The sequence below is a fragment of the Coturnix japonica genome, chromosome 13 (genome assembly GCF_054131305.1).
Source record: "Coturnix japonica strain WE chromosome 13, WE-NBRP24, whole genome shotgun sequence".
In the NCBI taxonomy this organism is placed as follows: Eukaryota; Metazoa; Chordata; class Aves; order Galliformes; family Phasianidae; genus Coturnix; species Coturnix japonica.
In genome coordinates this window covers 348,346-363,831 of record NC_140675.1, presented here as the reverse complement: position 1 = coordinate 363,831, position 15,486 = coordinate 348,346, and the positions used below count along the sequence as shown (strand labels likewise).

Sequence of the window (15,486 nt, the reverse complement as noted above, 5' to 3'; positions counted from 1 at the left end):
ATGCTGCTTTCAGCATCTGGTGCCTGTCTTGAATCTGCAATGAAGAAACCAAGAGCAAGCCTCCAAGGGTGTCCAAGAATCTGCAGTGGCCTAGATGAAAGGCTTTGTGATTGCAAAATATGGGAAGTTTCTCTCCTTCCTCCCATGAGTAATTGGGGACGATCCTGCTCTCCATGTATTTACTTCCCAAAAACATGAGCAAAATACCTCAAGAAAATTGTGATTTTTGAACAGCCTTTGCTGTAGCCCTTGATTCGTGGGAGAAAGAGGCATTGTTACTTCCTAATACTTGGCCTCAGATGACATGCGTAGCATTGACATTGGAAAACCCAACTTCAGGATTTCTCCTTTTAATCACCATTCCAGGCCCCTTTGACAGTAATCTCTGAAGGGACCTCAGTAAAGAATCCTAATTCCATTCTGACCAAATGGGAACGGAGGTTTATGGACATGGGCAGCACCCCCGTTTTTGTGCATGCTAAATCCAGCTGTATGAGAGACAGGGAGCATGGTTAAAGTAATGTGTTGTCATAAAAGAATCCTTTGAAAAGATGCGTTTTCACCCTCCCAGAAATACAATTGAAAGGTAATTAATGAGAAAAGCAGAGGGGAAAGAACTATTAGTGTGAAATCCAGTGAAAGCTGGTAAAATGAAAGGAATATTAAATTCAGATTTGATAATGCTTCTAAATGAGTCCTGACTACAGAGACATTACTGTTACCTGCCAGCGTTTTTATTTAATCAAATATAGAAGACTGATTATGCATATAATTTCAATTGTTTTAAAAACTAAACTGGATTAGAGATCTGATTATGGTACTTCATAGCATATATTTACAAAAATCTGTGTGCTGTTTCAGATAAGGACAGAATGAAAACTATCTGAACCTTCACACGCAGTTTAGCTGGATCTCATGATTGTGTTCAGGATTATAATTGTTTGGGTGACTGTGCTTTATTTTTAACCCAGCTCCAGGAAAACCTGGATGTGTTGCTCGGAATCATAATATTTTGCAGCAAATTGTACTTTGAGGGCAATTCAGAAGCAGTGGATGTTTAGTTCAGAGCAAGTAATCAATTTTAAAGATTCCTCTGTTCGGTATTCTCCCAGGAAAAGGAATGCTGTAGTTCTTAATAGCACACTGTAGATCTTGACTTAAGAGTTAGGCTCATGCTGGTCTCAGGTTTGAAATGTAATCTCTCACTTTGTTCCAGTTATCTGTTCACAAGGTTTTTTTCTGCTGATGAATGGACCTTATAGATCTTTATGTCTGTACCTTACAGAACTGGTAGGGTCCATTCATAGCTATAGATTGGATATGCTGAAAATAACATTTACTTTCTTATTACAGAGGTATGTATGATTATGATGTTTGCAGTGGATATTGCAGAACAGTTTAGGCCAAAGATTTTATCTTCTGCGTCAGTCATCCTTTAAGAGAAGACCAGCTATTAAATGTTATTTTCTCAATTTTGATGAAACCAAGCAGTCCTGTACAGAACTGTGATGTAAAGCTCAACAGAGTGGAACTAGAATTGCTTAGAATCAATCAGTTTCACTGATTGTTATTGGAAAGTGAAATTAGCTGGTTGGCTTTCACTGCCCAAACTGAATGAAATTTGAGGGTCAATGCCATTAGCAATGAGCAGAAACTCCTTCTGTATGATTCCATTCCATTCAGAAGTTTAAGAAAGCTGTCATCAAAGAAATAATGAACGTTCTTATTTTACAAGCTCTTCACTGGATGGTCTTTGGGCATGTACTGGGATGCAAGCACAAAGGTTTATATGCACATATGTGCTTTTGTATGTAAATGCCCAATTTCTACACCGAGTACACCTAGTGTTAAGGTATCTAGTATATACTTTTACAGTTAGCATGAAGAAGTGTTGCATCCACACTGATAGAAATATTTGATAGCGCTGTGTATTAGCAGTGTTTATAGGCTGCTGTTGAGAAAAATGATTTCTAGAATAAGAAAATCACTCAGAGCTAAGAGGTAATTTTACTGAATTTTCATATTTACTCTTTATTGCCGCTTTCTATACAGAGTGCATTCAATGTACCATTTGATCCCAGATGAGAATAGTTTGGTTTATTTCACAATGCAAGATAGTTAAATGCTAAGCTCTATTTTCCTATAATTATCTGTGACCTTCAGTGGGATTATGCATTCCCCTTCTTTGCTGTGTGCTGTGTTCAAACAAAATTCCTCCTATAGCTGAATCCCTTGTCAAATTGTGAGGAGGAGCTGGAAAGGAAAGAATGGAAACATTGTGCGCTGAGCTATGACTGCAGCCCTCTAGGCAGAACAGGAAAATGTAGTTAATGTTGAAGCAGCTTAAAAAATAAAGCTTCATAAGTGACTTCAGCAGTCCAAAACTATAGGATGTGCAAAGACATCATTTTGGATGGGATGTACCAAATGTACTTACAGCATTTTTGTCTGTGACTGGGGACAAAAAAACAAACAAACACAACAAAACATTAGAATATGAAGATTTCACTTGGGATGAAGATGAGTCCAGTTTGGCACTAACTGGAACTATCACAGTGACAGTTTCTACGGGTAGCTTTGGTGATACGCGCTTTAAACAGCATAGGCCTCTTGTAGATGTATTTGTGATATAAATGCATGTACATCTGTTTGATTCATTTTCTCATTGCTGATACTTTCTTATAGACTCTTCCTAAAATCCTGGACAAAGTGGCCCCTGCATTTGTCATGAACAGCTGCAGCTTCCTTGTAGAAAAGTCCCGCGAGTCAACAGCCCGGGTGGTGGTATGGCAAGAAATGGGTGTGCTGAGGAGCTACACCATGGAGAGCACGTACTGCGGCTGCAGCCATGGTCTCTACAAAGTAAGTACCTCTTCCAAAGAACTACATGGCACACTCCTTCTAATGTGTGTCTAATGAGCTTGGGAGAATAGAGAGTGCTGTTTTTATGCTGTTTGGTATTGCCAGCTTCCTTCTATAATATAAGTGTAGCCATTCTACTGAGTTTCTTCTCAGTTAAATCCTTCCACGATCCTTCACTTTTAATCTTCCATGCCAGGGAAGTAGGTTCCTTGCTACGAGGTTTCATTTGACAGTGAAATAAAAAGAAATTCCAGTCTAATGCCAAAAATATTGAGCTGAATGAAGGAGTGTTTTTGAGATGATACAGACTGTGTCTTTATAATGGTATTCACAGTAGATCTGAGGTAATTAACATGAATATTAGGAGTCGTACACTTCCTGTTGCAGTCTATCTGGGCATTTGCTTGGCTAAACTTAAGAGCCTGCACTGAGAATTCTGCACTTGGAGTTTGTTACTGACAGCCAAAGGTAGCTCATCTATGAGCTGAAGCCACAGCTTTAACTGTGAACTAAATGGAGCTAAATTTCTTACCAAATGATGTTCCAGATACTGTGGGAAGGGCTGTACTTGTGCTGAGTGCATCAGAGACAGGAGCCTCTTGGCACTTTTTAAGTACATGGTTTGAGCTCTGGTAATTGTATTTAGCTGTACATAATTCTCCACTTGCTCAGTTGGTGAATTCTTTTTGTTCCTTTCCCAAACCTGTTGCTTTCCATGGAAGGGATTCTGTGCTCCACCTTATTTCTCCCACTAGGGAGCAATCCTTATCTATACAGCATTAATATGTGGTTAAGGATCCGAAAAGACCCTTAAGGAAAAAGCCATTGTTACAAATAACAATTAATAAGACGTTCAAATTATTCTTTGCAAGTTCTATGTTAATCCTTTTACATTCCATAGAATGTGGCCAGCAAGTACTCAGCTACTGTTTTAACAGTGCTCTACTATACTCACATCATTTCTTAGATAGAAAAGGCAGAAGAAATATCTGAAGATGGTTTAAAGAAAGAGAATATAACTGCCCTGAGCATTACACCTAGTGCTCCCTACTCTGAGAAGTGCTGATGGGGTGCAATAGGTACCACAGGTTGTGGTGGGGTTTTAAATTTCCTTCAGACAGTGGGGAGAAATTCTACCTTGACTAATGTCAGTGGCAAAACTCCTAGTGATCTCCATGGAGAATTTAACTCATTTCCTAGATAATCTGAGTAACATCTAAAAGCAGTTGGACATCAGGTTATATCAGTGTCTAATGATTTGTTCTCTACTTCCTTCAGTATTTTCAACCCAAGTTTGCATAAGTTGTGCCAGCAGATCTAAAATGTTTTATGCAACGTTCTCCCAAGTGCACCACCACTCAGTAAGCTGGTGGTCAGGCTTCTAATGGTGTTGGTAGCAGTTCTGGATCCTGATCTTTGACTTTCTTCCTTCTTGAAAATGGTGAAAATAATGGTGAATGTAGCTGCTTTGCTGACTGTAAACTGAGATACAAACTTCTTGTGCTTGAAGTTGCACATATCTGATAGGGAGTTTGCAAAGGATTTAGGAAAAAACAGAGGAAGGCTTTGTAGAGACTGTAAGAAGCTTAAATATTAAATACACAGGGCTGTCAGGTAAGCCCCCTCTCACCACAGAGCAATGTTGTAGGAGGGCTGAGGTAACCTGTCTGATAGAGAGGCCCAGAAAAGAAGTTCCTAAAGTTTTTCGATTGCACGGTGTGTGGCATATCATGTATAGAAATGTGACTTTCATTTCTAAAGCAGTTTAGTGAGTGAAAAATAAGGCATGAATTTGTTACTAGTGATATGTAAATGAGAAACAGTTGTGACCCCAGCCTCGATTAAAAGTCATTTGATTTCAAATGGGTATGGGGGGAGGGCAGAAATGAGAGCAAAAGAAAAGATGACTTGTCTCTGTTGAATCTCCCTGTCTGTGTGATCAATGGAAATGCAATAAGCCATCTACCCTTAAGGAAGAGAAACATAAAACTAAAGAAACTATTGATCTTATCTAAGGTTTTATTCAACATAAAGAAGAAGAAAAGAAGGGGAAAAAAAATCCAGACTCTCTTTGATTTTGTCTGGATTGTCCAATTGAGTCTTAGAACAGCAGTGTCTCCATTTGAAAGCTGCCTAAAACAAAGCAGTCCATTTCAACAAGGAATTCTCCTTCCTACTTCTACCAGTTTACAATCTCACAATCAAAAAGTAATCAGAAACTGCCTATCATTTCTCTCCCAGTGTGAATGCAGTCTGTATTAACTCCCTCACTGGACCTATTGCCCTCCAGGTTTGTATTACTGTCCTCCTTTTGCAGGATTTTGTTGAGCCATCTTGTCTTATTTGGTTTGCAGAATACTGAATATAAGGCTGTGCCATAGAAAGCTCTATTCAGTACAATCGGGAGCAAATATTGGCCCAAAAGAATCAAATCTGCACTGACGCATATGGATATTCTCCTAAGTTTCTTCAGTGTGATTCATTTTTAAACTGGCATAGCTCTTTGTTTTACCATATCCTATTGTACTACACTTTATTCTTCTTGATTCTTGGCTGACTAGTTAAGACGCCTGTAGTAACGTACTGCACTGGGATGTTCAGATTACTAACTGTATTCACCATCCTACGAGTTTGATGTATTTTGAGCCATGTATACATTTGCGTTCCAAAACAGATATAGTAGAAACATGGCAAATCTCAAAACTCAGCTCCGTGCTCTCTCAGTACATGTGGTGTTGGAAAGGCATTTTCCTTGACATGTTGTGCCTGGTAGAGGAGATGAAGTACTGATGTAAATAGACTTCAGCTTCTTGCTTCAAAGGGATACACGCAACAAGGAGTAACAAATGAGTTTTTAAATTATTCCAGATATTTTGACAGTACCCTTTGAAGGAGATTTTACTGGTGACGTGGATCCCTTTTTGAAGAAAGTCTTTGGGAGAGTCAAGAGAAAAAATTAATTCTGTCCAGTCTAATGCTTCTGAATGAGGGGAATTGAATGCCCCAACTTTTATTATCCGACTTGATGAGAGGGAAAAGCCATCCATTTGCAGAGATGATGGAATCAGGGAGAGCAGCACCGAGCAGAGTGGCCATACGTTCATAAGAAATTGTTGATAGTTGTTCAAAACACCTTTGAAAGGAGGATTTGGGGAATTTCAGGAACGCTCTTCCATAGAACCCATCTTCATGTTGGAAAAGTTTTTCTTCTTTTGAGTCCAACTACTCAATTCACTGAACTGGTAAAGCAAGCTAGAGGTGAGGAAAAACTGATGTTGTTTTGTTGGTTGGTTGGTTGGTTTGATTTGATTTTGCTTGCATTCTCTCCAGTCATTTACAGTAGGAGAAATTAGAGGTAAAATTGTGCCTGATGTAACGGCAGCAATTGGCAGGTGGAGCCTGGCCAGAGTAACTGTCAAAAGTCATGGCCTGTCTAACAATTAGAAGCCCCCATCTCTACAAAACTCACCCCAGATAAATTGTGAGAGTGAATGTCCCTGAAGGTTCTGTGAGCCATCTTCGTGTGAGCGAGGATGTGACATTAGTCATGTAACGTGTGTTCCACAAATCATGTGCCATCTTGCTGAAGTCTGTCTCGTTCTGTTTAGAAGGTTAATAAATTGCATCTTTTTGTTTTTCCTATGCTATACTGGCATAAAACCAAGATAACTTTCTTGTTAGATAAGAGCCAATAGTTTGTATTTCGGAGATGGAAGTACTTAAATGCTGAGGGATAAAAGGACGGAGCTGCTGATAAACGGGTAGCAGAACTGGATGAAAAGCTCTACATCCTGGCCCCTTATACAGTAACTGCAGAGATGAGAGTCTAATAAATGGGAAGAGCTGCCATTATCCATCCCCTGTAACCTGGCTAGCATTTACTGAATTATTTTATACAAGTAATGAACCAGTGAATTGCCGTGAAAGTGTGGCAGAAATAAAGCAGTATGCCAAGATGAAAGCCTTTCCTCTTGCTACTCTTTCAGAGGTGGACTGCTCTGGTTTGACCCATTTCTGTCCAAAATAACCAAATTGTTACTAATACATCATTTGTCCCTGAAATTGCAGTTCTGTTTCTTTATAGTTATCTATAGGCAATGAAAGATTTTCTTTATCTTCCTTATTATTGCGTATCACATATTATATTTCTGTGGAATTTTTATGTATGCCTTATTCATAAGCAGTTTATTACAGTCGATAGTCAGAAATTGGGTTGTTTTGAGGGAGTTTGCAGTCGCATAACGTTGTCTTACTGGCATACAGAAGCAATGATATTCTTGTATATCATTCTTGTAATTGGATGCCTAGTGCACAAACTTGCAAATAATTTTAATTTGGACTCATGCCAGTATTCAGGCACCAACAGAAATGGTTGCAGCAATGTTCTTGCCACAGAGCGTATTTGATAAGTACTTGCAGAAGGGAAATGAAAAGAGATGGAGTTTATTCTGGGCTTTCTGATGAGCATTCCAGTAAATTGTTTACATCATCTTTGAAATCTGAGGCTTTTCCTATTTCTGGTTTCCATTGTCTCCCACGTTTTACACTTTTCCTAAGTATGAGTAAGTTTCACAAGCATCCAGAAGTTTCTATCCAAAAAATCATCTCTAAAACGTGCATCTAGTGAACCCTCTGAGGCCTGGGCACGTCATTCAAAAGCAGATGCTAAGAAATATAGAAGAATGTTTTTTTGTTTTTTTTTTTCTAAATAGTTCTGCTTCCAGTTCTGGTCCAAAGTGATTCAAATTGGAAGCAGCTGTAATTGTAAGAGAAGTATAAGAGAAAAACAAATAGTTATCTTGTAGTAATCTAAGGAGTGAAGGATTAAATTAAGGTTTTCTGCTCATTGTGTTTTCTTTAGTTGTTGCCCATTGCAAACGTTTGCATCCTGTTTTCCGTATTTTCATGCTCCTTTTGTGCCCACCAATCCTTTTCAGTAAATTGTGATTCAGTTTTCAAGATATTCTAATGGTACCTTTTAGTCTTGACGATTTCACTTAATGCAACGATATAAAGGTTAATGGCATTTAGGAAATGAGCAAAGGCACATGGGAAAGAGCAAACCAACCAGGAGACGGTGAGCATTCATCTTCCTTGGATGGCCAGAGCAACATAATGATTAGTCTGCAAGCACAGCACCAGGGCTTGTGGCTTGCAGCCACAAACCTGTATTTTCTGGTCCTCTTAGGCTGGATTGAGTCAGATGAGCAAAGTCTTGGATGAGAACTCTCCACGGACTTGGCAGAAAAAATGAGTTATATCCTAACTCGGATTTTGTTGATATAAACAAAAGGAGAAATGTATATGGCCTTGAACTACAGAGAAATGAAAAATCAGCTGACTTCTCAGCCTTTTGGAACCAATTTCAAAGCTGATCAAATAGGATCTCGACTTCTCCAACTCCTAAATAAACAGAGTAGCACAATCTGAGCCCTTTGGAAGTAATAGCATCTTAAATCAGTTCCTTTGTCTCTGTTGTTGATAGATTATCGAGGGCTCTCTGTCAGTGTAACTGGAGAACAGGTTCCCTCCCTTGTTGTGGTTTGTAATTGCTTTGTGTTTTGTTGTTAGTGGTGTTTTTTAGGTTTTGTTTTTTTTTTTTTCTTCAGCACAACAGAAAGTAATGATGGGATGAGGTCATTGTAGATCTGACTTTGCAGAGTTGGAAGCATCTAGTTCTGTGGAGGTACACTAGACATGGATGTATTTGGAACAGCAAAGCAGAGCCATCATGTGCTCCCCTCTTTCTCTCAACTCTTTTCCACTACTGTATATAATCGATCAGTTGCTGTAGCTCTGATGTTTACCACTTCTGTTTGGGGCTTAGTCTTAAAGGGCTTGTTCCAACAAATCCCTGCGTTTCTTTCCTTTTACTTGCAAATGATGTGAGCATCTCCTAGTTAGCAGCTGGTTTATTTGTTAAACCAAGGAACACAGCAGATTCTGTGGGACCCAGGAAAGGAAAACAGATGTTACCTTGATTCTGTACATTTCTGAATGCTGATATTTCTCTTTTTTCCCCTTCCAATATACCATAAACAGCTGATACCTGTTTTGTTTGTTTGTTTTCTCCCTCAACTACTTCTAAACCTTTCTAGATGCTTGGTTGCAGCCCAGTCTTCCCATACTCTTGGGAAGAAAGGTGGTAGTAGGTACAGATTGGAAAGAGTTATCGAGCTGCTTCCCTAGAAGCTTTTTTTTTTTATTTCCCTAGGAAATAAAAAGCCAGTCTACATGGAATCAGAAATGCAAGTATTCAGTCATACCCATTTTCTGGGAGTTGTGGATGGGATTAGATCGAAGATTCCCAGGTGCTGACATTGCAAACCCAGACAACTTAGATGTTAGAATCAAAAAATTCATTTGCAATTAATTAATTTATGGTTGCATGGAAAAGATGCTGCACTTTGGATGAAATGTTACTCTTTCTGAAGCCCACTGAACAGTTCTGAACGGTGCAGCCTTGAATATAAGTGGGATTTAAGTCTGCTAATGAAAAGAACTCTTGGGAAGGATGTGAGACAGAAAAGCAAAATTCCTAATGAAAACTAGCTGTAGTATTCTGGCAGTGTCTCTTTAAAAGTCTAAATATCATTGCACATCATCCTTTCAAGTTTTCAGTGGAATTACAGCGGCTAGGTTTTTGATTTCTGATGTCTCTCTTGCTTGTTAATCTGGTCCCATGTGGATTTATTGTACAAATCTATTTGGCAGCTGAAAATTGCCCTTTGATGAAGCTCATAGTCTAATCATGAACTCCTCAGGCATGGCAAATAAGAATGGGAGGTTGCAAAAGCACAGGCTAGAGGAGCCACGTTTGTCTTTTACTCTGCATGGATTTTAGAAGCATCTAAATTTCAAAGTCTTTTATACACAGGATTTTCTGCGAAGATTGATTTTTACCCCTCTTAGCATCATAACATTTGCCATGCTGGATCAGACCATTGGTCCATATGATCAGGTATCCTGTCTCATACAGTGTTTGGTTCCTCGTGGCTCCTAAGAGAACAAAACCAGGCTGTAGTGCAACTGATTCAATTACACTAAGACATGGAAAAGAAGAAATAATCCTACCGGCCCACCTGACCTGCCTCCTTTCTGCTTCATATGCTGCAGCATGAGGCCTGATTATTTCGAGGGTGTGGTAATGATAATGAGCAACTTTCTCTGTTGATAATTATGGCACTTTTCTGTCCCCTTTCGTAATATTTTCCCACACGGGATTTCCTGCAGCAGTGAACTCCACTAGTTCATACTAGTGATATTAGTGGTATTGGATATGCTGTCCAATATTGAATGTAAACTATATATTGAAATTTAATCTCACTTCCTCCTCCATTCTGTCCCTCCACTGATTTCTGCACTGTACTTCTCACAGCTGCTGTAGCTCCCAGGTTCTTTAATCTGCTGTTCTCTGCCACATCCACTGTTGTCTTTATTCATGGATGATCCAATCGTAGGTCCCTTGGTCTTGTCAAAAAGAAATCAAACTAACTCTATTCATTCTTGCCAACTTTGAAATCTGTAGGTGCATCCTTTCTTCTTCTTTTTTTTCCTCATCCAGTTCTTGTCTCTTTGGTCTTTCCTTTTTTATGTTCCCAATTGAGATTTATATTTTTTTTTCATATGTGCTAAGCTCCTGTACTGATAGCATTGTCTTTCCTCTTTCCCTTCTTCCACAACACTTATTTCAGCTTATGGTCCCAGAAAGAACCATCAGCTCTTCTGGTTTTGACCTCCTATACTACATAGGCAGCTTTGTACCAAACCCTCGTGTTTGTGTAAGATTTTTCATAGAAGAAAGAATTCAGACTGGATTTGAGAGCATCACATGATTGGAAATCCATCTGGTCCCCTGATATTTTGTTCCAGGGATCAGAAAGTGCTAAATATTATTTCCTTGTACGAATTTGAATTCGTCTGCCTGCTATTTTCAGATGTACTCTAGTTTTTTCTCTGTTGGTTTAAAGAGAGATTTAGTAACTTGCAGGTTCTTCTCTTAAAAATACTTACAATGCAACCAAGTTACCTTTCTGTTTTGATAATTAATTAAAACAGGCTGAATTCTATAATAGTTTGTATGAGAATGTGCAGGTAAGTACCTCTGAATTAGCTAAAGGAGCAAGTGGAAAGTCCTGTGCTAAACCACATTAAGCCACATGTCAACACTCTGAAGCAGAATTAAGGTGGCCTTAATTAAATTTGGCTTAACTCATTTCCAAAGTAAATTAAACCAAACTGAATTGCAAACACTTTAATTCTGAATAACGGAGGAGAAATATGTGTTTCTGAATGTGATAAACTTACAGATGAAAGAGGTTGCTTGTGCTGGGTAATCTATGAGGCAGAGAAGGCAATATGTTTAGACATGATATTTCTGGAGCTTCATGGCTTATCTTTAGGTAAGAGGCTCTGTTGTATACCACATATGGATGACAAAGAGAAACCTGCTATATTCTAATTTTTGTCCAAGGAAGAAATTTTTGATGCATGTGATGCCAGATGGTGGCTATCTGCAAGTGAAGATGCATGGTCAGAAAAGAGAAATTACAGCACACAGCCTATGGAAATGCAGACATTAGGGACAATTAAAAAGTGATTCACATACATACTATAAGTGGGGACAGATGAGAGGTGAACGAGCTGAAGACAGTAGAGATCAAAGAAGTTGTTGGCTACTCATAGTTGTGAGAGAAGGAGAATTTGGAGACATCCAAGTGCTGATGTTTTGCAGTATTTCTTTTACTCTCAGACACTCAAGACAGGCAGCTTCTGGAGTATAGAATATTAATCTTTGATGAATAGCTGCTGAAGTGAGACAAGGAATCGTTAAAATATTTTCAACCAAGTAATTATCATAAGCGAGTTCCACTTAGAAAAATGGACAAAGGAATAAACAAGTGTAAGTGTGATTTGGCGTCACACTTTCTTCTTAAAGCAAACAAATATGATACCAAGAGGAGCTTAGATGATGCATGTGGAAATGAGTGCAGTTGTGTGTCATGGGATACGTACGGTTCTTGGTGAAAAGGAAAGATGTATTATTGTTATTATCTAACAACTTTTTAGAGCTGAAATTGAGAGAAGGAAGAAAAGATGGAAAGTTGTGGTTTGTGGTTGTGTAAATGATGGATAAACCGAACTGCTTTCCAGTGGTCATAGAGGAGAGTGGTCATAGAGACTTCTGTCTAGGTGTTATGTACCTGAGATTTTGTGTAGGCAGCAGTAAATTCTATTACAGATTCCGAACATTACAGATGATTATTTTCTAGTACAAAAGATGTTGTATCCAATATAGCTCTATTCTGGACCACACTATGATAGGAAAGGGTGAAATAATCTTCGGTGTGAGAGTTGGTGGTTACCTAGACACCAGTGATCATGACCCAATTACGTTTAATAAGGGCAGAGCGCATCATTTCTATTAACATGTGTTCATGTATGTTTTTCCCTTAATATGGGATAATAGTCCAGGACTGAGGATGTATTATAAATAAAGCAGACCACAAGAGGAAGAAAAAAAAGATTACGGAGGTATTATAAATTTTAAAACCAATGTTTTTAAAATAGATTCTGTTACATATCCCAAAAAAAGCTTAATCAAGAATTGAGAACACATTTAGTTAAAACCCATCTTGGTATAATAGTAAAGAGAAGGTGATAATTAGAGCATAGAGGACAGTGAATCATAACACTGATGAAGAATCTATGTAATAGATGGATTGTCAAGAGGTGGATTTCACTTCTTTTAGTCTGTTTCCTTTTTGCCAGTACTAATTGTTTACTAGAGATTCTGACAGATACGAGTAAACAGTGGTAGAGGCCATTTACCTAATCATGATCAAGATATTCTGAGGTGAAAAATGCATAGGTTAATTCTCTGTGAACAAAAGAAAAAGGGGAAAAAGGGTATCAGCCAAAGTAATGTAGGAATTAGATGTGGGAAGCTAAGAAAGTAACTGAAAATTCATGGCAATTGCTACTAAAGACAGTAAAAAAGAATTCAATGCAATGACTGGAAAAGAAAAAGCTATTCTTCTTATGACGTCTGATCAGAAATGTAACCTAAAACCCAAGGAGTTCTTTCTGAGAAGAGCCGCCTGAAGCCTGGTGTACTTCACAATTAAGTTCTGCCTTGGATTAAATAAGTTTTTCCCAAAGTATTCCTAACCAAATCTCTTACTGCGTGCCACCTCTTCTTGGCTATTGCGAAAAGTTTCCTTTGGTGGTGCTGGAAGTAGCAGGTGAACTTACACAAGAATATTGAATCAGAGATTCACTCAGAAACAAAATGAGAAAGGCGATTTTCAATGAGTTTGAAAACGATATTGCAAATGAGTCTGTGAGAGGAGTACAGCTACATACAATGGGAATAAAAAGCCCTGAAACACTGTCCATTTTGCAGTAGCTTATTCCTGGTAGAGATGACTTCTTTTACTAAGTAGGGTTTTAAGTATGTGTATGTTTTTGCCACATGATCAGAAGGACGGTTAGCATCTCAGTGGGAAGTATTCCTTTAAAAGCTGATGGCCAGCAGGCTACAAGTGGAAAGACTTGTTCTGACTTGGAGATAAATATAAAATGCTGTTAGCTTGTGAGGGAGCTGAGAATTGAATTAAGTAGTTTATTTGATTTGAAATGCTAATTCTGTGTGAAAACAATGGAGGACCAGCACTTGTTAAGATATTTCCTCTGCCGCTTTCTTTTTCTGTTATATTATGCCTTCAATTCCATTGTATTATTGTCTGTCTTGTGTTCTTTTTCCCAGCATTGAGAAGTAATAGAGTTGGATCTGACTTGTCATCTGGGTTGGGGAGAATGGGCTGTACAGCCATGTTGTGATGGCCCAGGGCATGCATGCATGCATCGCCAATTGGCAGTGATGGGAAAAAGGGAGACAGCTCTGTAACGCAGCATAAACACGCTTGAGCAACACAATACCTTGCTCACAACCTTCAGATGTCCTGCACCTGGGTGAACAGGCACCTAAAGTCAACACCGTGGCCAATACTACTGCTTTCCACCAAAGATGAAAGCACTGGATGAGCTATGTGATGGGCTTTATGTTCCCTGCAGTCTGATGGCGCATAGGAAGTTTGCAGCAGGCAGCTGGACACCATTTTCCCAGTGACCTTTTGCGAGCAGCCCTCTTGTCTTTTCTAGTGAGGGAGAATGAAGTAAATGGAGTCTGAAAACAGCTCAGACTGGCTCTGAAATAGTGACCGAAAGGTCGCTTTTCTGATCAAGCCATTGTCTTTGGTGATTGGAAGGGCTTCCAGAGGTCAAAGTGCTGAAGTTTTTCTAAATCAGGAATGCTTTCATGAGCCCCCGTGTGCACTGAAATGGCTGGAATTTCTGCTGGTTCATCAGTTGTAGGTAAATGTATTACATAGGCTGAATATCTGCAGCAAGCTACAGCACTGGTTCTGTGGTTTCATGTATTTGATCATCCCTCGCTCACATCAAATCCTTTAATTTGTGAAGCCTGATGTATGATTATGCTGGGGAGTGATATTAAATGTCAGCTTTGAAAATGGGCCTTGTCACGACTAATACGAAATTCACTCCTGTTGTTAATTTAATGAGATAGAGTGACATGCATCATACATTTATTAAATGACCATAATTATATTTATATTAATGCCAATCTCTGCCCAGGAGAGATTCAGGCCTGGCGTAATGGGACGTGTTCATAATGCAGAAGATCTCTGAATATAGATACAGTGAGAAACTCAGGACTGTAAAACCAAGGCCATGTTGTAGGCTGAGACCGAGTAGCTCTGAGATGCTTGGACAGCATTTTGGGTGGGTGAGGCTGTGAGCTTTGATGGAGGTACATGATTAGAGCTCGTGTCAGACCAACAGCTTTTTGGTTATTCCACATGCTGCAGGATTGGTTGAAATTCATTGAGGTATTGACTTGCTCTTAAATGTAATGCATTTGTATGTTCATTCCCTTTAAAAGGTCAACGAAGCAACTTGACAATTTTTAAAGGTAGCCTGCTGTGTCTGAAGTATATTTAGTTTCATGCTGTCTTCTCTGCAGGATATGATATCGAGTTGTTCTGGTGTTATACCGAGCATGTTGTGCATTGTTATGTAGACAAGATCATTGCTCAGACCTAGGAAACAAATAAGAATTGAATTTTTTTTCCGAATCTTTTTTTTTGTACAATTATGTTGTTTTAGGAAAATGGCCCTCGGTTATTGCTCTGGTTTCTTCTATCTGGTTGCATCAATTTCCTGGGAATAAACCAGATTTCTGGGACAGCGGCAGCTCTGCTTGTTGCAGGAGGCAAGAGCAGCCACTACTGAATTCAGTAGCTCCTGTCTGTTGCTTATGCTGATAGTGTCCACTTCTCCTACGCTGCATACTGATGTGTCCCCTGTCTTCACTCTTCTTGTCTGTCACTATAAACAGAGGGGAACAAAGTTGACAGTGTTGGATTGAAGGGCTGTAAGTGGTTATTGATTCCCAGCCTTCTCGCATGCATAGAGGTAGGGTATGTGTTAGAATACAGACACGAGCACACAAGTGGCAATGGCATGTTACTGCCACTGAGTTATGGGATGTGCATAATTGTTCTTTTCAATGCAGTAGCTAGGGGAACATCTGTATGCACA

At 39.1% G+C, this 15,486-nt stretch overlaps 1 protein-coding gene across 1 annotated transcript in view; it reads left to right on the top strand.

The window, feature by feature from the left end:
- LOC146758527 (cytosolic carboxypeptidase 4-like) overlaps positions 1-15,486 on the top strand; it is a 132,002-nt gene that overhangs the window by 5,074 nt on the left and 111,442 nt on the right. The window contains exon 3 of the mRNA XM_085514546.1: positions 2,686-2,862. Coding sequence (XP_085370672.1) covers positions 2,728-2,862 — 135 coding nt within the window. The 5' untranslated portion in view covers positions 2,686-2,727. The remainder of the gene's footprint in view (positions 1-2,685; positions 2,863-15,486) is intronic.